We start from the raw sequence: 22,419 nt of genomic DNA on the forward strand, positions 1-22,419 counted from the left end.
GCCATTCCTCACTGGAAGCTTCTCTCCTCTTGTATTAAGGACAGTAGGTTGGAGAACATAACTTCATGTAAATGCCAGCATGAATAGGAAAAGGACCTGCAGATATCCCAGAGCCAAAGTAGACATGAACAGGGCAGTCAGTTTTGGGAGTACGGCCTGTCACATAAAATTAATGCTCTCACTTTCACAGTGTTTTGGCATAGCGGAAGAAAGACAGTAACAGATAAAAGAAACAGAGCGGAAAATGCAGAGTGGAAGATGCAGGGCCAATAGTACGTATGAAGAGGAAGACAAGGCAACTGATAAAGGGGGCAGTTTTTCTCCCTACTGATTAAAAGTGACTGGAGTGGAAGGCAGTGGTGGGATTCAAGTAATTTAACAACCGGTTCTCTGCCCTAATGATTTCTTCTAAAAACCAGTTTGCCAAACTGCTCAGAAAATTAGCAACTGGTTCTCCCGAAGTGGTGCGAACTGGCTGAATCCCACCACTGGTGGAAGGGCTTCTCCCCTAGGTAGGTAGTACCATCTCTGTCCATCTGGTTTCCAATGCAAGGAAAGAGAGATTGCTTCATTATCATTATTCACTCTAGCATTTGACTCAAGCCATTAACATATACTCTTATTCTGCATATGTATCAATGACATTGTCAGACCTCACAATAGAATTGCAGAAGACTGAGCAAATCACCCAATTGAGTGTACTTTCAAATATCAACATTTTACCATTAAAATTGTAGCATGTGAAAATAAAACTCTTCAAGTCAGCAACATGCATTTTGTATTTATTTATATCACACCTTATTTTTACGAATAACTTGAAGGGGTGAGAACATATCCAACACATCTTCCTCTTCTTATTTTCCCCCACAATAACCATCCTGTGAGGAGAATTGGGCTGAGAGACTGACCCAAAATCACTCAACTGGCTTTCATGGCTAAATGGGATTTGAACTCACACTCTCCTACTTTCTAGCCTAGTGCCTTAACCACTAGACCAAACTGGCTCCCAAACTGGATGGTGAATGAAAATAAACATTTTTGCTTTCTTCACTAAATGTATTCTATAGATGTATTCAATTAAATAGTATGAGAATCACCTAAATTATACATAGATCTTCGAATAAGTTCATGGTGGTTTGCATATGCCAAAGGAATTTATGTCAATCAGACATGGATGCTTGTAATGATAATTATGAGACAATTTAATTCTTCTCTGGAAAGCAAATTAAATTCTGTTTAGAAAACAATTTTCTCATTAAGTGCTTGAGTGGAAGATCTGTAGTGAAATACAAAGCCCTAATCTTGTCAGAAAATGAGAGAGCATTCAGAATATATAATGTAGATTTGATATTTGGATGCTTTGCTGCAGCCAGAAAAAAACTGGACAAGGCAATAAAAGCTGTGAAAAACAAAGTGGGAAGAAAATCTTAAGTGCCAGTATTTTTTTTCCTCAATTGCTTTTTGACAAGATCTTTATCAAAGGATTCTGCATTTGCTGACTGAAACGTGTTGATTAGAAATCATTGTCCCCAACAATTACAAATTTTGTTTGAAGGAGGCAACTATAAGCCTATTCTCAAGCAGCTGCAAGGTGAAAGTACTTTTCTCCTGAATTCTCATTGACTAAAACTGTTGAAAGGTTGAACTGATCTAGCAAATGTGAAGGTATTTCTTGAATAATCTGCATACAGATAGTCCTTGATGCATGACCACAGTTGGGAATGGAACTTCTGCCATTAAGCAATATGGTCATTAAATGAATCACACCTGATTTTACAACCTTTTATTGCCACAGTCATTAAGGAAAGCACTGCCATTGTTAAAGTCAATCCAGCTTCCCTCATTGACTCTTGGGAACATTGTAAATAATGATCACGTGACCCTGGAATGCTGCAACCACAGCAAATAGATGGTTGCCAGTTGTTGGGATTCTGGTCATGTGACTGTAGGGATGCCACAATGGTTCTAAGGACAAGGACTAGTCAGCATTGTTCTAATTTTGAACAAACACAAATGAATGGATATAAGTAATTTAACTTTGAATCTTGACCTAAAAACTAGAAGCCTGTGAGTTCTAGTCCCATTTTAGGTATAAAAGCCACCTGGATGACTTGGGATAACAACTTTCTTTCAGCCCAACCAATCCACCTCATAGAGTTGTTTTTATAGAAAAAATAGGAGAAAGAATATTAGGTATGTTTTGCCACCTGGAATTACTTATAAAGTAACCAAGGTGGGATAAAAATCTAATAAAAATAATAAACTTAGTCAGAGATGGGATAGAGAGAGAATAAAATAGTTAATATTGAAAATAAACAAATAAAAACTCTTAGAATCTACTTTCAAAGGAAGACAGCTTTCTTGTAGCCAATGAAAATCAAATCAGGCAGCTTTTGCTATAATAAAAATGTTAGTTGGTGGGCTAGATAGAGTTTGTTAAAAAGGCACACTGTGTGTTTGGCTTTCTCATAGAATGTATGTACTAGAGATGATTTTACAGATTGTCTAATGCAACTCCTGTTGTTCATTCAGAAATTCACCAAACCATTCTTGGCAGAGACCATCCAGAATTCTTTGGATCAAATCATGCCATATTCATTAAATTTTAAAACTGATGAGTATTCAAACATCTAATATTTAAGAACTGTTGTGTAAAAGATATCTCAAAGGAGTAGGTAAACGTTGTAAATACAAAAAAAGTTAAAATATCACTCATAAATATGACAGAATGCAAAATAGTAATTTTAACTCACAGTACTTTCCTATATAACAGGGGTGTAAAACTTGATTTCATTGAGGGCCGCATCAAGGTTGTGATCAAGCTCGGGGAGCTAGGGTGGGTATGGGCAGCTCAACATCACTTGTGTCAGGGGTGCCTGTGGTGGTCCGAGTGCTTTGCCAGCGAAAATGGGCTCCATTTCCGGTTGTGACAGCCTCCTGCAACCCTCTGCCAGTTAAAATGGAGCTCTGGAGGACCACATACACCTGTTTTCGCCAGCAGAGGCACCGCGGGTCCTTTGCTGTTTCCAAGGCAGCCCAAGGGCCTGATCTAAGCACCTTGTGGGCCGAGTCCGGCCCGTGGGCCTTGAGCTTAATACTCTTGCTATGTAACTTGCTTGGAAAAACTTTTCCCACAATTAAAGAATATACAATTAAAGCAGGTTCTTCTTAAGTTTTCCTTTGGTAGAAGAATGCCACTGAAGAATTTATTCTAATAATCGCAGTGGAATTTGCATGAATCAAACCTATTGTTTCCATTTCTAATACATTTTAAGTTCTGTCAATTTTACTTAAAGGACTTTGAAGTTATTTTACACTTACTCAACAATTGAATAAGTGAGGCAGCCAAGATCAAGTTTATTCCAAAGCAAACTTTGATGGATTTGCAAATCACTTGAATATTTATAATCTAAGATTGTAAGATTAAACAAGCTAATGAACCTGTTTCCCCTAACAAATAGAGAAACTGAACCACTATCAAACACATTATTTAGTAGTTTTATTTTATTCTAAGAAGCTTCCTCTTAGCTGATTATATGAAATCATGGCTGAGATCATATACAACTGGTTTCTACAGAGAAAATTCAATCATCATAACTCATGTCTTCTTCCAAGGAAGAACATATTGAAATAAGGATATAAAACAAAAACCTGATACACTTGTGTAAAATTGCAAATGATTAAAGCCATATCTCAGTTGGCTCACAAGTGTTCCAGGTTTTTATTTTCCAAAATATAAACAACTCTATGGGGTCTGGAACAAGGTACGATGAAACTCCTTCCTTGCAATATATTCCAGAGTCCATGAACACATTTCATGGGACATCACTAATTATAATTTTGAGAACAACTGATGAAAAGGAATATTTGAAGAGATTACATGATGGAATGATGCTGTTTCACAGGCCTATTGTGCAGTACCCAAAAGAGCTGGAAAAGAAAAGCCAAACCATTTTAATTACTATCTTATAAAAGCAATGTTATAAGAAACTTAGAAATATGGACCTTAAGGCACTGTTTTTGCAACACTTAGAAGGAAACAAAGTAAAAAAAAAAAAACTACACACACACAATTTACTTTAGATAAAATTCAGTGGAATTTATATGGTAATTTAAAAGTTTTTTTCCTCCTCTCCCATACAGAGTTTCTCTTGCCAATCCATCTGGCTGCCGCCTGTCATGTTAGAACAGGATCCCTGATACCATGGTCAGGATTGCAGGTAAAGGAAATGGTGATGGCATAGCGCGTGCCCCAGTCGACCTTCTCAACATGATGGAGGTTTTCCGAGCCAGATGTGAAAAACGAAACCCGTCCTGCAAAACAAGAATCTACAGTCAGGAGCAGAGCAAAATACACATCATTTACCTGATTGCTGATACCTAGAATTCTGTAATTAGCTCCTCAGCTTCAATCATCCAAGATTTGATTGTTATCTAATGGTAAAGATAACCTGTTCCCAGATCAAAATATCATTATGCAATTAACAAGATTTGAGAAAGCCTGGTTTTTTAAAAAAATATGTACATTCTTAGTTCCAGAATTATTAAAAGAAAGGCTTCAGCAGGAGAGCAAAGAAGAAAGAAAGAAAATCTTTGAACATAATCAATCTTAAGTGAAGAAGACTTCTGATGGTTTTGAAGAGGAAAAAGTAACCCCTATCAACAACTCCTTAAACCAAGTAAAGTCTTATCCTGGGATCAACCACTATAGATGGTGATTCTGGGAAAACACCAAACTCTTTTAAAAAGGTGCAAATTAGTGGTAAACAGAACATCCCAAGCATTTTTTTTTCATATGAATGAAGGCAAATATATGTGTCCCAGGATAATGTTGCAGGATCCAATTTGGGCCAGTCACCAGGACCAGAGGTTTTATCTTACAAGCTTTCAGACTCATCCTGGAGCCCATCTTCAGGTAACTTCTCTCTAGCAGAGTGTGTGCTGTTCTGTAGGTGGTATTTACAGTGCCTGTTGTAAGTGGCTTTTTAGATGTTAATTGGGGTGTGTTGATGGCTGTCTTTTAAGTCATTAGCTGTCATCTGTTTGTGCTGCCCAGCCCTCGCCTTCTAAGTACCTGATAGGCTGGTGGTAAATCAGTACTCCTGTTGGCTGACAAGCGGCCTGTTTCTGAGGCTTCCCTGGCTGTTTTTGTGCCTGCCAACAATCTTAGTAGCTGCAAAATTGAATGTGTGTCCTTGGTAATTGCAGTGTGAGGCTACCAATAAGTTCAGGTCTCCTTGTCTGACTGCTTGTTTGTATTCTTGCAATCTTGTGGTTAGTTTCTTCCACCAGATGGGTTCCAGCACAACTCTGAAAGCTTGGAAGACAAACCTCTGATCCAGGTGACTGATCCAAATTGGATCCTGCATTTTTTTTTTTCATGTACAATCTGAAGAGCTGCATAACTTTCCCTTGATTCAGTTGTGTGCTTTTTCTAGAATAAAACCATCTGGAAGAGATTTGGTTTATCTATTTTCTTACATTCTGCACTAAAACTACCCAATAGCTACTTTAGCATATAAAGAAGATTTTAACATCTCATATTAAAATGGATTACTAGACTATTTGTGTGGGCTATGTGACATGCTTGGATTGCTTACTTATGTATTGAGTACTACACTGGTACAATCAAACAATTCAGGTGTGTCCAGTCTTTAGTCGTTTTGTGAGAGTGCAAGCATACAAGAGAGACAACAATGATAAAAAGACTACTGCACCAACTGTAAACAGACGGGCCAGTACCGGTAGATAGATAAATGGTGTATCACTTTGTGAAGATAAATAGAAGCTTGCTTTGTATACATGATTAGGAATAAGCACTAAAGTGTTTAGACAAAGAGACACAAACCATATTGTCATAGTACAGTTTTCCTAAATAAAATATACTGTAAGGAATGAATTTCCTATAAAAAGCATGAGGTTATATGACAAACAACTTAGGTGCTGTACATGGTTCAACAGAGTAGTCTCTCATTATTCAACATATAACTTAATTGTAATAAACGTTTTTTCCCACTTGCTAAAAAATATTCAGCAAGCACAAAATAAAATTAAATATTTAAAATAAATATTTAAATTTTGTATGTTATTTTAGTTCATAATATTAATCACATTAAACAAATTGGCTGTAATATACAACAATGTGTGTAAAACATTTTGGGGTAGGAAAATGCTAGCAACAACAGCTCTGTCTTTCTGGCCACCACCTTTTAACTCCCAACCATCTCCTACTCTTATAAAATCATCACATTATGAAAAGGAAATGCAATTTCAGTTACCAGAATAGAAATCAGAATTCCAATCACTTAAATTTCTGATGGTGCAACTTCTCAATGGTTGGAGTGAATGTGATACTGAAAAGCAGTTTTACACTGCAATATTGAATTGGACTTACAGGTAAACATTATATTCTGCTTTAGTTGCCCAACTGTCACAAGTAGTCTTTCCAGAATAGAAGAAACAGTGATTATTTGCAAGGTTCAATGAATGGCTTTCAAGAAACCATACAGATTTACAATGCAAAAGAAAAAAGAAAAAAGAAAAAAGAAAAAAGAAAAAAGGCAGAGGTATTGTAAGTGAGCCTCCGCAATGAAGATGTACAACTTCTGCCAGCTCAAAGGTTGCAGTTCAAAAGTGATGGAGTCACTTTTATTTATTGTATCATTGTGGGAAGACTTATAACAACAAAATTATAACCACAGTAATGTGGTTATATTCATGGTTTTTATTCATGAAAAGCCTGCTTTAAAAAAAAATAAAGAGGGAGAAATAAGATAATTCTGCCTGTTTTCCCCCCCCCCCCCATTTCCATTAGCAAAAAAAGAAGTCTCCATATCATAGTTCTCCCTACTAAAGAACTTATAGCTATCTTTTCTTTAGGAAGACAGTGTAGGGAAGTTGGATTGGAAGGGTTGGGAAGGATGGACAGAGGTAGGCAAAGCATGTGAGGAAGGCTAGAAAAGAAGCAGAAAGGTAATAAGTAGATGAAATGGCTGGGAAAACAGGGGAAGGAACAGCTACATACAGACTGAGATGGCTGGGAGGAACAGAAGTGCAATCCTCCTCATCATCTTCATCAACATCATTAAAGGATTTTTATTGCTTTAAATTAACAACTACTTAAACTGATGAACAATTGAAGGAATTAGGTGTGTCTAATGAAGAGAAGGACTAGGGGTGACATGATAGCAATCTTCCAATATTTGAGGGGCTGACACAGAGAAGAGGGGGGTCAACTTATTCTCCAAAGCACCTGAGAAAAAGACAAGAAGTAATGGATGGCAACCTTTCAAAGAGAGATCCAACCTAGCATTAAGAAGAAATTTCCTTTTAGAGAGAACAATTAATCAGTGGAATGGCTTCCTTCCAGAAGTTGTGGGTGCTCCATCACTGGAGGTTTTCAGGAACAGACTGGACAGCCATTTGTACAAGGTCTCTTGAGCAGGGGACTAGACGACCTCCAAGGTTCTTCTAACCCTACTGTTCTATGTTCTAAATTAACTACCTGTGAGAAGTAACACCACTGCAGTGCAAAATTTTTCAGATGTTGCCATCTCTAAAAGTATAGTTTCCTAAAACGACAAACTACAGACAGAACCAAGAAGGGATCTTATTTTCTGATTTGCTGAGAAAATGTCACTAGTATGAGAACTCCTTGGAAAAGAGGTATGTATTATCAAAGCCTCTTCTGAAAATCACCTGTCCATTATGATTTCACTCATAGGGGGTTTCAAGGATTGGATATACAGGTAGTCCTTGATTTATGACCACAATGGAGCCCAATTTTGTTGTTGCTCTAAGAAAGACATTTCTTAAGTGAACTTTGCCCCATTTTACAACCTTTCTTGCCACAGATGTTAAGTGAATCACTGCAGTTGTTAAGTTAATAACACAGTTGTTAGTTGAATCTGGCTCTCCAATTGCCTTTGCTTGTCAGAAGGTTACAAAAGGTGAGCACATGATTCCGGGACACTGCAACCGTCATAAATATGAGTCAATTGCCAAGCATCCACATTTTGATCACATGAGCATGAAGATGCAGGAACGGTCGTAAGTGTGAAAAAACATCACAAGTCACTTTTTTCAGTGCCGTTGTAACTTCAAATGGTCACTAAATGAGCTGTTGTAATTCGAGGAGCCCCTGTACTGAGAGTCTGGAATGAGCCTAAAAGGCAAAGAGGCATCCTGTCTCTTGATGAGAAAAGCTCACTCTCTTGATACAAAGGTCTGGAGAAGAAAAATCTATTAAATAATGAAGATTACTTTGCCAGACCTGCTATCACCAACTCCCCTTCCAATTTAATTACACATAATCTTTCTAGGTAACTTAAGGCACACCTCTTCTACCCTGTTTGAACTATTTGTTGGTTCTCCAAAAGGAGTTCCTTTACAATGGTGGAATTATTTCCTGTTGCTACAGAACCAAGCTAGTAGTAAAAAAATAATTTGGAAGCAAGTGGCTAACAAGACTGAGGAAGCTATATATTTGCCTATAATATTGCACCAGTAAGTTAGTAATGAATATACTGCTATCTCAGCACTGTTTGTCTTTTCTTGTCATCTAAGCAGAAAAGCTGAGTATGGGAATTGCTAAAATATGAATATTAGTGCCTACAAATTCTAGTCCATCAAGGTCATTTTCGTTTTTTCTACAGGGACTGCATTTTGAGCAATTTAATATAACATGATGATTAGTAGGATTAAGAATCAAGTCCAGGAACTGTCACACTTATGCATCTAAATACATCAATACATCAAGTTGAGAATTTTGCTAAAATTGTTGTCTTGATGAATGATCAGTAGTAGAAGGTATAGGCAGGAGTTTGTGCTATGATACATACATTTGCCAGTGATGGGAAGAACATCGAAAAAAACTGGTGAGAAATTTCAGAGGCCCCACTTGGTAGGAATGAGCAGCCACGGTTGAGGGCTTTTAATCTTACCTGATTCTAGTATCTGAATTTGTAAACTATTTTTAATGTTTCTCTTCTTCTAAAAGTTTAAGATATGTTAAAATGAGTTTTAAAAAATACAAATGCTTTTATGTAACTGATGCCCATAAAGAAACAAAATTGCTCTTATTGTGCAAAACTACTAATTAAAATTACTGAATAGTTCATTTCTTGCCAACTTTGTAATTAGTATAAGCTTTTAAATATATATTATTAACTTTCTAATAATCTACCCCAGTTGGAAGACAAAGAACAAGATTTTTCCTAACCCGAAGCTGAGTAGATGAAACCAGAAAGTCCCTTTCTCTGCATGCCCTCCCAGTGGTGGAATTCAATTTTTTTTACTACTGGTTCTGTGGGCGTGGCTTGGTAGGCATGGTGTGGCTTGGTGGGTGTAGCTTGGTGGGCATGGCAGGGGAAGGATACTGGAAAATCTACATTCCCACCCCACTCTGGGGCCAGCCAGAGATGGTATTTGCCGGTTCTCCGAACTACTCAAAATTTCCGCTAACGGTTCTCCAGAACCTGTTGAATTTCACCTATGCCCCCCAAATAAGATGCAGCCTTCTTTCTCTTCCACCACCCAGAAAGCTGTAAAAACTTTGGATTTGTGATGGATAAACTGTGAATACTAATTTTTTAAAAATGCCAGTGTAATACATGCCTTATACCTACGAAGGGTTCCCCAATAATTTAAACAATGTAATTATTTAGCTCTCTATATATGTTCCTTTAGCATTTATAGCATACAGATACGAACAGATTCTCATCTCAACCCAACATGAGAAATATACAGCAGTAAAGTTATTAATTGTTAACCTACACAGAAAGTTTAAATATAGAGATAAGTAATGGTGGAGGTCTGCTTTATCAGGTCTGCTCCTAAATATAATATAGATCCATTCAATTTTCTGGAGTTCAACAGAAGGCCGAGTCATTTAATTATGTAAGAACTCTCTTTTATTTCAAAGTACACATACTATGTGTTGAGACTTCACTAATAAAAACAGTTTCAAATTGCCGCATTACTAAGATGTAAATGTACTGTAGATGACAGAATACATCAGGCTTTTCTCCAAAAATGGATAACTTTAAATAATACTTTTTCTACTCGGTTGGCAGTAAAAAAAAATAAAGTTTCAAGAGCTATGAAAAGAAAGCATATGATTAGATATGACATTTGATGTTAGCTCACGTCTGACTACTTGTATTTGCTTGGAAGGGTATGTTAAAATTCTAGCTTATCAAAGAATGAACATCATAGCATTCACTTGTCAGTAAGAATGGCTATCAAACCTAGCCAGTTCTGGATATGGTTCATTGCCCCATCAAAATCAAGAACATTAGTTCCACTTAGACGTAAGCAAGAGCAAAACCCGGACTTCTGACTCTCATTCCAAAGTTCCTAGTTTATATAACAAGTAACCCAGAGATAAAAATGCCTGAATCCCTTAGCCAGACCTTGCAACTGGGAATAATAGGAGAGCATGTGCTAGCCTATTGCTCCTTCTCTGGGAAGACAGAAGGCTGAGAAAATCTAAATGCCCCAGAATTAGAAAGCAACTATAAATTCCAATGATAAGATACAAGCCTATGCTACAAACCTATTATTCAGGTCACATGGGGGGAGGGTAAGGGGAGAACCCCAACATTGTAAGTCACCCCCCCAAAAAAACCACATTATTTCAAATGAGTTTGACTAATGCTTGTTCAAATGCAAAAAGTTTCAGAATCTGAAATGGGAACTTTGCACCATAAGAGCATTGTATTTTCTATGTACTTCTATAAGGGTATTTAAAAACTTTATTTTTTAAAAAAAGATCTAGGCATCTCACAAAAACAAGCTACAGTAACAGTACTTTACCTATAAATCTGAGGAAATCTGATGGATTTGACCTGGACATAAGTTTTGGGAGTTCAACTGTGCTGACTGGAAATGGAAATTCACTTTGAAGTGGTCCACAACCGACCTCCGGGTTTATATGCTGCTCTGAAGGCTGCCCTTGGAGAACTACTCTTGCAGAATGAGTCAATCTCATGCCTAAGACTCTACTTTAAAGGCAGAGGACTTTGTTCCCTTAGTCTTATTTTCTTTCAAAACAAATGCCCAAACAAAATAAAGAAGAAAGGGCTCTGCTTTGAAGGGATACCCCTGGGAAATGTCACAAAATCAGACTGGTGTAGAAGTAAGCCAAGCTATTTCCTATTCTTTGGCACTTTAGGTAATTTTTGCCTCAAGACAGTATTTATTAAGCAATACAGAGATCTGTCCTGTTAAATATGTGGAGTTTCTCCCCTGACTGAGAATCACTTAATGAGTAAAAACCTGTGGTAAAAAGTTCATTACATCCTCCCTAAAATCACTGGATGTTTTATCATTAATCTTGGGTAAGAAAAAACGGCAACATAATACATCTTTGTTATCGAAGACTTATAGCAGAGATTTTTAAGGAAAGTTTAAGAGGGATGAAATGAGTTTGTCAGAAAAGTAAGACCTTCTACCTGAGTGCCTCCAATTCAAGCAAAGTGGCCCTTTCCTCTTGGATAAGACCTTTTCAGAATCCGATATTGTCTATGGTGATTGCTTGAGCCAAAATGGTAATAGTTTACAAGGTTTCCCAGGCACTCTGTTTCATGTGATTCAATGAAAAATAAGTATTTGTTTGCATTTATTCCTTCTTTATGAAGTATAAGCAATAATATAACCATGAACATATGCTTTAAAAGTACCTCAAATAACAAAGTCATGCATTGATACATAAATATCTTCCAATTTTTGTTGAATTATAGTTTCATCCCTCTTAATTTTTTTTTATTTTAAAATAAACTTTATTAAATTATCAATTATAAAAACAATTAAAAACATAATAAGATATTCATATACATAGATCATATCATATATCTGACATTTCATTTCTATTGTTTTACATATCTATATATATTTTTCTTCTCTACACATTATATATTTCATAACCTAGTCCCATATTCATTCTCCTGACAGTGAAGTCATTGTTGGTATTTATATGAAATAAGCATGGAAATACACTCTCAATTATCAGTTCTTAGTTTAAAATTCACTATTAAAGAAAGGTAAAATTTAGTACTCATCAAGATTATCTATATGCTTTACTACGTATATCCTTATCCACTTTCTTTTCGCTTAATCCAATCATACCACTTATCCCATACCTTAAAATACTTTGAGCTTTCCTTATCCTTTAATTTCAGTGTTAGTTGATCTGATTCCGCACATGCATATATTTTTTGTATTATCTGCTGGTCAGTTGGCAAATGATCCTTCTTCCAAACTTGTGCAATTGCTATTCTGGCCATCCCTCTTAAATTTTACAGGATTTAATTTAGTTGCATTTTTGGAATGCAAAAAAGATAATGATTGTTCTAGTCTTGCCTTCACAAATAGTTCAGAAACATGAACTATTCAGCAAACTTTTGTTGTTGTTGAACTAAAATAAATATATATATTTCTCCAGCTAATTTTTGTTGTTGTTCTTTATTCCTGCATAGTCATAAAAATGGGGCATAACTTGATTCCTAAAGGTACATCCAAAGGGCATTTGTTGAAGGGTTGACCTCTTTAAAATTTCACTTAAGCTTAGTGTGCTCATCTTCAAAATAAAAAGTAATAATAAAATATATTTAATCAAGCTTCAAATAAAAGGACGTGCCAATTAATAGTTTCCAACATGGGTTATAATAGAGAGATTATGAACTTCTTCCAGGTATCACCTGAGAAAGAAGATACCTTGCTGAGTCTGAGTCTTCCTAAGGACTTGTTTTAAAGTGACAGAATAAGCAGCTTCAGATCATTAGGAAGGGGCCCCTAGGCCTGACCTCTCAAGTGTAATGTTCTGTATGTCATCCCTTCAGCACAAAACTCTTTCCCATGAAATCTCAGAAAGATTTTACTTTATTAAAATAATGTTCAAGGGGGAAAAAAGGATCGGATTAATCAGAAACTTGTTCATAAAAGAAATGCATACATGGAGAAAAGCAATTATATCCAGCAAAAGACATAGTTTCCAGAGACCAAGCAATCAAATTATTAAAATTCCTTCTGCAGGAAAAATATGAAGTTATTTAACTGCACATTGTTAACGCGGAACATGATTATGATGATTTAAGAATTTTACTCTGCACCTACTTCCTTCCCCGTGTCTTTCTTTTTTCTATTTCATTTCCCTCCAACAGTTATAAATAACATCATTTTTCTGGACATAGTCTTCTGTTTAACCTACTACCAGTATGCCAATTTTTTAAAGTTATTAATGCTTTTAGGTATTGCCACAATACATTACACCTCCTTTTGTTTAAAAAAATATTGTTAAAAGTTAACATTATAGAGCTAATTGAAATGGCAAAATATACACATTAGAATGACTGCTTGGGGAGTGTGATTGTGCTAAAAAGGCAACACATGAAGCTACACAAATGTCGACATAATTATAACACTGATGCCTCAGTGATTTAGATTCTCAAGAATCCCTTGGAAATTTTGGCCATAATTTACCACAAAATTAATCATACTTAAATTTAGATGTTCACAATTAAGAGCTAGAAGAACCCCAGGGGCTAAATGGGCTCCTAAGGGAAAGTTTGAAGACATTTTTGTTACATATATTCAAAAAAAAAAAAACCCAGTCCTTTTCTGGAACCTTCCTCAAAAAAGAGGCTGGTAGTAGGGAAAAAACTGGAACTCTTTAGAGAAAAATAATTATTTTTCTTGCTTGGTTTGGTTAAAATATATATATTGAAGAACAGCAGAACCGTTCCATGTATTTCTTGGCATGTAATTAAAGAAACACATGCCTTCCTATTCCTCCGTATTTAACTTTAAAAATTTTGGGAAATTTTTCTCCCATGAAATGTTTTTCAAATAAACTGTATATTAAGCCCTAAGTAATGATGAAATGATGATGGAGAGGGGGTAATCATTTGATTCTTGGCAAAGACCTCAATTAGCCTCTGCAGTTTTCTTGGCAAGATTTCAGAAGTGTTTTGCCAATGCAAACCCTCTTAGGGATGAGAAAGCGTGACTGGTCCCAGGTCACCCAGAGGTGTGAAATAATTCAGATTATCTTTTTGTAACTCAAGATCTTTCAGATATCTTGGGACCACAACTGCCAAAATTCCAATCCAGAGTGGCCAATGGAATGTATCTAAAGGTCTCCAGGCTGGGGAAGGATAGACTAGGTGACTCTTTATAGCATTACATTGTTATAAAGTTTCAATAGGATAGTGAAACCTCTATGTAGGCCATCCACTGAGTCATTTTGGCTGTCTCTTTGACTTGGTCATTCAGATTGTGAAGTCAAAATAGATAGAGGTTTATCTATCTGAACATTCAGACTAAATATTTCATTTGCAATAATCTAGATTATTAGCTGAGTATCACCCTTTATATTTTAGGCTCTTTTTTTACCATCAACAAAATATTTTGAAAATTAACAATTCACAAATCGTGCTTATATTTTTTTTAAAAAATAATGTTTTCAAAACCATGTTTCCTCATATAACATCATCAAGTTACAATACATATTTACCTCTCATTTATCCTTTAATAGAAGGGAGCTAGAAATCACAATTCTTACTTGTATAACATTTGAACGATGAAAGGTGTAATACTGCCAAAATCAGTGTAAAATAAATGCAAATATTAGATAACTCTTAAGACAAACTCTTAAGTTTTATTTGCACTTATTTCGACTGACTTTCTAATTCATTTATTTCTATCCTGACATCATGGATACACAAATTAGAGAGCTGTGTTCAAAGGAAGACATTAAAAACAGAGCATGAACTAGTAAGATTTGTAAAGCAAAGAAAGTTCTACCTGCTCGAGGTTCTACAGTCCTATTTGCGCCTTCATCCATAAAGACAAACCGCCCGCCACCAAAGTCTTCTGCATAGTCTGATAGATAGAGCAGTGATGTGTAATCAAAGGAGCCATAGGTCACCTACAAAGGAAAGATAAAGTACTGAATATCAAAAGAAAGCTTGGGAATTGTATTGGGTCTGCAGATGCATAGGCCCTAAAAGAAGTTGGTTATCTGGATCCAGGGTGGATAAAAATCAATGATTTTTTTAAAAAAATAAAAAAAAACAGATTTTTTTGATTTAAATCGGATTTTTTTGATTTAAATTGGATTTTTTTGATTTTTATCGAATTTATTTTAATAAAAAACTTTTGGGGTAAAAATCTATCGTAAGATAGTTTTCTATTTAAGATACATAAATTTATTCAGCATGAAATGGAGCTTAGTTATGTAGCACAAGGCTGTATATTCTGCAACACTGGGACTATTGGTGAGTCAACAGTGAGTCAAAGGAGTAGCAGAGATGACAGTTGCTCTTTAAAAAATATGATTTAAATCGAGTTGATTTAAATCAAGCCTTTTTACTAGTGATTTAAATCATGATTTAAATTGTGATTTAAATCAACTCGATTTGAATCAAATCCACCCTGTCTGGATCCCTTTCACTTGGGCTCCAAGTCCAAGTATGGCAATGAAATTTTATTGATTTCATTTGTATTTGACCTCTGGTGAGACAAGGAATGTATCCCTCCTGGTACTGAATGATATTTCAGTGGCTTTTGATACTATCAAACATAGTATCTTCCTGGACTACTCCCAAGAGAAGAGTGGGGCACATTGCTTTGCAGTGTTTTCCTCAATCTGAATTTGCTTCTTTTGCAGCCACATCACGCTACAGCTTCCATCTGCAATCGTGTATTTGTCACATTTTATTCATAAACACTATTACTAAGCTAGGTATCTCTGTCCTATATCTTTGTATCTGATGTTTTTTTCACTTTATGAAACACTTGTATCTGTCTCTAATAAATTTCCTTCTGCAGCTTTTTTTAAAAAATGGGATCCTTGATCAAATGGTTTGCTGAAATCTAGATGGCTGCAGCATTTTCACAATCTAATGAAGTTACTGAACAAAAAAAAAAAGGTTATTCTAATAGGGCCTATCCTTACACATATATGCTTATGTTTACTAACTATCACATTCTTTTCAAGGTAATAGAAATCAGAGATATAATCACTGATTGGTGGATCGTTTCTTGGATGGTCTCTTTCTCCTTTTCAAAGATAGGAATCATATGACATTCCACCTGTTCTCCATGATTTCTTAAAAATAACACATAAAGGTTTGCCAAACCATCAGCTACGTCTTTCGGTATCCAAGGATGCAATTCCTCAGAGACTTAAGATTCATTTAAAGAAGTATCGTCACACCATGTTTTATTAAACTGTAGCTCTGTGCTTTCATCTTGGTCTTCATAATTCCCTTAGACAGCACATAAATTCTTGTTGAAGAAGACCAAACCAAACAGCAGGTAAAAAAAAGGCTACTTCCTGTTTGCCTTCTCCCATTTTTGTTAAGCAGTTGGTATACCAATTTGTGTTTTTTTCCCTTTTATGTTGAACATATATAAATAATTTTTTCTTCTACTTGTTCCACTAACAGTAAATAGATTTTCTCCATTTGTTTCTTTTTTAAAAAGAATACAGTGTATACTACACTTATGTCATGTACAATCTCTAGTCAGAAACAAAATTGATAGGTGGTGCATGTTCCACACAAAAATAATTTTCTTCCAAAAATTAATATCCTTCATCAGTTTAAGAATGAAAGAAAATGATGAGGCAGTAGCATATGCAAGAGAAAATAGCTTTGCCGAGTTGATCAATTAGTTTGCATAATTTCCTAATCATTTACTGAAAGACCCAAGTGAGCTTTTTGCTATGTTTTTATACCAGATGCTGCCATCATAAATTAATTTGTGTAGTAAAGTGAATAGGACTGGCTTCGAATATGAGGTTTGAGATATCTGTCTTAAAAGTGTTTTATAAAAAAAGCTAAAATGATGTCAATAACTTGCAATATTTTCAGCACCACTTAACCTCTGCTGACAAGTGTAAATGTATTCCAACAATACAGGAAAAATCCATACAAATGTTTATGTCAGCAATCCACAATTTCCTCAATCAATAATATAGAGTGAAATATCCATATGGCATTTCAAACCCATTTTTCCATAAGTTACTGAATAGTCAGTATTTCTAATCTTACAGCTTTGAGAAAAAAAATATTTTCACTAGAATGAAAGCTTTGAAGGTCACAAATGTAATCTTTGTGGAACCTTTATGACTCAGAAAAGGTGGTTTTTCATCCTGTTTTCCTTATCTACCACAGTTCAGTTTTACAGATCAGTGTAATCTCAGTTGCAAAATGTGTTGCAGAATGCTGAGCTAAATATTTAAGTGCCACATTATCACTCACATTTGGTTGAGTGGAAAGTAATAAATTACTCTCTTCCAATCACCAGAAAGGTTCAGAAAAAAGATCTTGGCTAGATTAATGACAGAACTGCCCAGTTTCCTCCTGATGAATATAACTTCAGGATCTCTGGGGAAGTAATGATGGACTGAGGACCACAGGATAAAAAACAGGCAAGTAGACTGGCTTTTTGATAATTCTTCTCCAGACAAGGAGTAGTCTTAAAATTACAAGTGCTCCAGGCAGCTGCCACTCATGAGATGACTGCAAGATAGCAGTCTCCAGCATGATTACAGCTCTGGGTGATGAGGAAACAGCCATCTTGTTCAAACTGCAGTCAGAGCCTTTGAAATTGTCATGGCCCAGGCTTAGGACTCACGTACTGAGTCTGAATCTGACACTGAACAACCTGCAGCTGTACCGGTGGTAGGTCAAGAGGAATCACATGAGGCCGATCAAACACAGGCACCACCTGACTGAAAAGTCAGAAAATGACATACGACCTCCCAGCCCGCGCATATGACAAGTAGAGAGCAGAGGAGGTCTATAAGACTCCTCGCCAAGTAAAGAAGAGAACCTTCTAATTGGTGACAGCTGGCTGCTACTTATCAAAGAATCTACTTTGCCTGTTTTCTTTGCTGGAAATGTCTGCCATCTAGCTCATGTACAACATTTTTGTGTGATTTTGGTTCTTGGGCCTTTAAACTTTGGACTGGCTGATAACCTTGACCTGACCTTGAAACACTGAACTGATTCTGGATGATTCTTTGGCATGCTCCAGTTTTCAAATCAAACCTTGCAGGCAAGCTTTGGCTTTGCTTACGTTCCTTGTTTCTCTGTAACTTCTTCAGCCCAGTAAACTGATAATCACCCAAGAAAGTGAGCACGCATGTGTGTGGCTGAAGTCTGCAGCACGGCACAAAGGATACTAAGTTCACAAATTTCCTTTTCTAATCATTTTCAGAAATTACTTGCTAACTTTTCAGCTATTATGAACCTTTAACTTGACAAGTTTTACAGCACCTTCAATCCTTAGCCAAATAAGTTTTAACTAAAAGCTTAAAAATTTAAACACTTTTTTAAAAACAACAAAAGGGCGATTAAAAGTTTGATTTTAGAAGGTTACAAATGAACTAAGGGTTCAGATAAATATGAAATAAGATTTTGGAATTAATTATAAAGAATCCTTCCTGTGGGAAAATGCTTTTGTTTCGCTTTTCTTTTCTTTCTTTCTTTAAGGTAATAAGACTTTAAAAATTAGGTACTAAAATGAACTAAACATTATAAATAAAGGCGATGCAAACTCACAATTACAGAATTAAGCAAAGTATTTTAACATTAGACAATAACTAAAGATATTTTTGAACAATGGATCCAGAAGTTCATTTTAAGAGTATCTGCCTCTATAGATAGACTATTTAAAAGATGTTATGGAAAAAGAACAAATTCTATCTGACAATATCAATACTAATTTGACAGTCGATGTAAAAATGATAGGATACAAAAACAACATGGAAAAAGATGTTACCCTAGTCATACAAAGGAAACAATTTTTAGAACCTAAAAATTAAACAGGAATCTCCATACAAGGGTTGGAAATCTATACTAAAGATTTAGTATAGATCTGCAATTTTTCCTCAAAGGGAAAAAAACCCCGCAATGACTTATTTTATCACAGTTTTAAGAGAATCATTAAGTTTAATCCATTAAATGTGAAAGCATATTGATACAAAGAGGCACTGATAAAAAAAAAAAAACCCAACTATACATATCATTCTGAATTCCTTCTAAAAGTAAGGAAGAGAATATAATGAAACAGACTACACTCCATGTGAAAGCTCAAATGATGGGAAACCCTATCCATTTAAATTATTTTCATTCCTTTCATTTTTCCAGAGTGTGTGTATAATGCAAATTATTACTACTTATTACTGTACTAATAATTATTACTAATTACTAAATCCCTCAAAAACCGTTGTTTACTAAGATTAGTCTTAAAAGATGTTAATCTTTTATCTTTTTATTTTATGTTTTATTGATTTTATTGTAATGTCTTTGATTGTTGTGAAATGCCCAGAGACGCTGAATGCTGGAAAATATACAAGTTTCAAAAATATGATTTGTTGCACAGCCAGCCAGACCTTTAGACTGGATTTAGCATTTTTATCCATCTATGCAATTATTCATTACAAGAGCTATGTTCAATTCAATAAAATAAGATGGATGAAATGCTTGTTTAAAAATAAGATGGATGAATTAAAAAAAAAAACACTTTTGGAACTGCCAAGATAGCAACAAATCTGGAAGAGATTAGAAAAACAATTTGCTCAACTAAAATTAAGCAAGATAATATCTGAAAAAAATAAACATTTTTGTGGAACACTGTAATGCAACTTTTTATGAAATGATATGATTTACTGGAACAAATCATACTGAATCAAATCAAACTATTCCTATCATATTATTTGAAGAGGAATGACAATTTGCAAAGAAAAGCAGCAAAAAATGTTACAGTGATTTTGTTTATTGTATGAATAGATGGAGGAAAATGTTGAAGGTACTCTCAATAGCCTCATTCAAACAGTAAAAAATAAATTGGAATGTTATAGTCTTTGAACTTACATTGGGTAAAACATTTCTACTACTAACTTCCTTAATACTTTTCTGAGCAGAAAAGCAGAATGTAAACTTTATAAATAATGGATTACATAGTACAAACATAAAAGGCAATAGAAAGCCAACATGATGAAAGAAAATTCTAAAAAATAAGAAACTAAAAATATCCCAAAATAAGATCCTCAAAGTCATACACTAAAAATATTTTAGCTTTAGCAAGATAAGAAAATCCTCCTAATGAACAAAGTGCTACACGTGCTGATACTCTATTCCTACATTTTCATAAACATAATAGCAAAACATAATAAGAATCAACAGAATAGCCAGACTGATTGTGTAACTTAATAGGAAACAACCTTAGGTTTTTAATTTCTAAATTTTGACTCATCAAAAAGGGGAGCACTACAAATTTAAAAGTCATTCTATATCCATTTACTCATTAATACGTTTCATTAAGCTCAGCAGGGGTTACTTCCGAGAAGGCACACATGGTACTTACATGCTAAAATTATATCAGAGCATCGTGACTCTTTAATTAGAGTGCTAGCACTTATACATGCAGGACACCAATGCCAAAGATAGATATTTGGAAGAATAGTAAGGAAAATATTATTTAAATATCTCATTACCTTGTCAATATGAGGATGCCAATATTCATCATGGGTTGTCTTTGCTTCTGAGTTATTTATTCTAGAGAAGAAAGTTGGTTTCGTCAAATACATGGAAGATGAGCTGATGCCAAAAGCAAGAGCTACTTTTTGTTGAATTCTTAGTCTCACATCACTACAAACAAGAAAAGAGCACCAGAACTGAGTAAAACTCTGCACAAAACATCGGATTTATTTTAAATATATTCTTTTACTTCACAATATCTAACATACACAGAATAGTAAAAGAACTCCATGCATATTGTCTCAAGAATTCTACAACATATGTGTAGCACAATTAATTATAATACATCATGGATAGCAGCCTTAGTGATAATAGATTGCATTAATTTGTTCATAGTTCAGTTCAGTTCAGTTCAGTTCTAAAGCTTCCAATGATACAAATACTGTATAGGACTTGCACTTTATACTCTACTACTATAACCTCCAATCTGAAAAAAAAGTGTAATTTGTTATTTTTTCTTTCTAACTGTGCTCGGTTTCACACATCACATAAGTCATAAATGAGATTTATAAATCACAACAGGTGAATTCAATCTTGCCATGGAAAAGCTTTTCACCCAACAAACACTTTTGTTAATGGAAGTGGAGGTCAAGAGAAATTCTGTCACTTTTGGGTGGAAGACCTGAAGCAGGCAGAGTAGGAACCGGTGACAGAACTATTACCTAAAAACCAGGCAGTTATTTCCCGCTTTCAAGGCTCAGGAGAGAATCGGCCAATATTCAAACAGGTGGAAAGAAAAGACTTAGAATTTAAGCAAATGCTGTAAAACTCTAAGTAGTCTTTGAGTTACTACTCTTGGTTCAGAAACTATTCAAAGTTACAGCCGCACTGAGAACGAATGGTACTTAAGTCCCATCATCAAATTTACAGCCAATGCAGCATCCCTGAAGTCATGTAATCAAAATGTGGGTGCTTGGCAGCCCACCTGCACTTAAAAACCACAGATGCATTTCACCTCCCCACAACATCTCGGCCCTTTTGGCCCCCTGTATTCTTTAGCCCTTGCTGTCCTGCAATGCTACTCCCCACTCCCCCCCGACCTTCACTGCCTTCTTACTCTCCCCGTTGAGCATAATACATTTGAATGTTTTTCCATATCCAGTGTCCATATTCTCAATTTTTATCAACACTGGAAGATTTAGAAGAAAAGAAATTCTCTATCTAACACTGTGCTTCCCAGCCTTTTTCTTCATAACTCAAAACTGCTTATCAGAAAGTCTTACTGAACTTTGAATAGTAACTTTGAACAGTTGCTGAACCAAATGGTAATAATTCAAGGACTACCTGTGTTATAAAAACATTTTTATATCATCTCAACAATCATTTCAGTGTCAATTTTATTGATTTTCATCTTAACAGGGATACTTTGGGTGATTTCTGAATATATTTCAATAAACATGGCAATCTTTAAGTCAATTTAAAAGCCCTTGTTATGATGGGTAATGGGTTTGTGTGTCATTACTCAAAAAAAAAAAATCACTTTACCCAATTTTGGATAATTTACCCAGATTTGGGAAGCACTGATCTAACAGCACAAACTTGCACATAACACAAATGCTGTGTTCTTTCATTATCCACACATTATCCATATTTCAGATCTATCTTTAAAAAAAAAAAGGTTTATTCAAAGAAGTTTATTCAGGAAACTTATTTTACCAAAGCAAATCAATTTGAAAGTCTTGTCTATTTTTTTCAGTAAACTTTGCCCATCATTTAAAAATCTTCCTCAATAACTAGTTTCTATTCACACAGTCTATTTAACAAAAATCAATTCAGGCACTCTAAGTAGACAATAAGGCTTTTCTTTAGCTATTCCCTTGATCTGCCACTCTGAAAGCTATCCACATGCTGAATTGTACTGAAAAATCCT

The 22,419-nt window shown here is 35.2% G+C and overlaps 1 protein-coding gene across 3 annotated transcripts in view; it reads right to left on the reverse strand.

Annotated features, from left to right (window-relative positions):
- Positions 1 to 761: 761 nt before the first annotated feature.
- OGFOD3 (2-oxoglutarate and iron dependent oxygenase domain containing 3) overlaps positions 762 to 22,419 on the reverse strand; it is a 41,795-nt gene continuing 20,137 nt past the window's right edge. The window contains exons 7-9 of one of the 3 annotated variants that reach the window (XM_034408519.3): positions 20,507 to 20,660; positions 14,803 to 14,926; positions 762 to 4,314 (exon numbers count right to left, since the gene is read on the reverse strand). In XM_034408519.3, the coding sequence (XP_034264410.1) occupies positions 4,178 to 4,314; positions 14,803 to 14,926; positions 20,507 to 20,660 (415 nt within the window). In that variant the 3' untranslated portion in view covers positions 762 to 4,177. The remainder of the gene's footprint in view (positions 4,315 to 14,802; positions 14,927 to 20,506; positions 20,661 to 22,419) is intronic. The other 2 variants (XM_034408520.3, XM_087887246.1) reach the window with 2 other exon arrangements.

This window comes from Pantherophis guttatus, chromosome 2, assembly GCF_059756535.1.
Source record: "Pantherophis guttatus breed Tessera chromosome 2, ASM5975653v1, whole genome shotgun sequence".
Lineage (NCBI taxonomy): Eukaryota > Metazoa > Chordata > Lepidosauria > Squamata > Colubridae > Pantherophis > Pantherophis guttatus.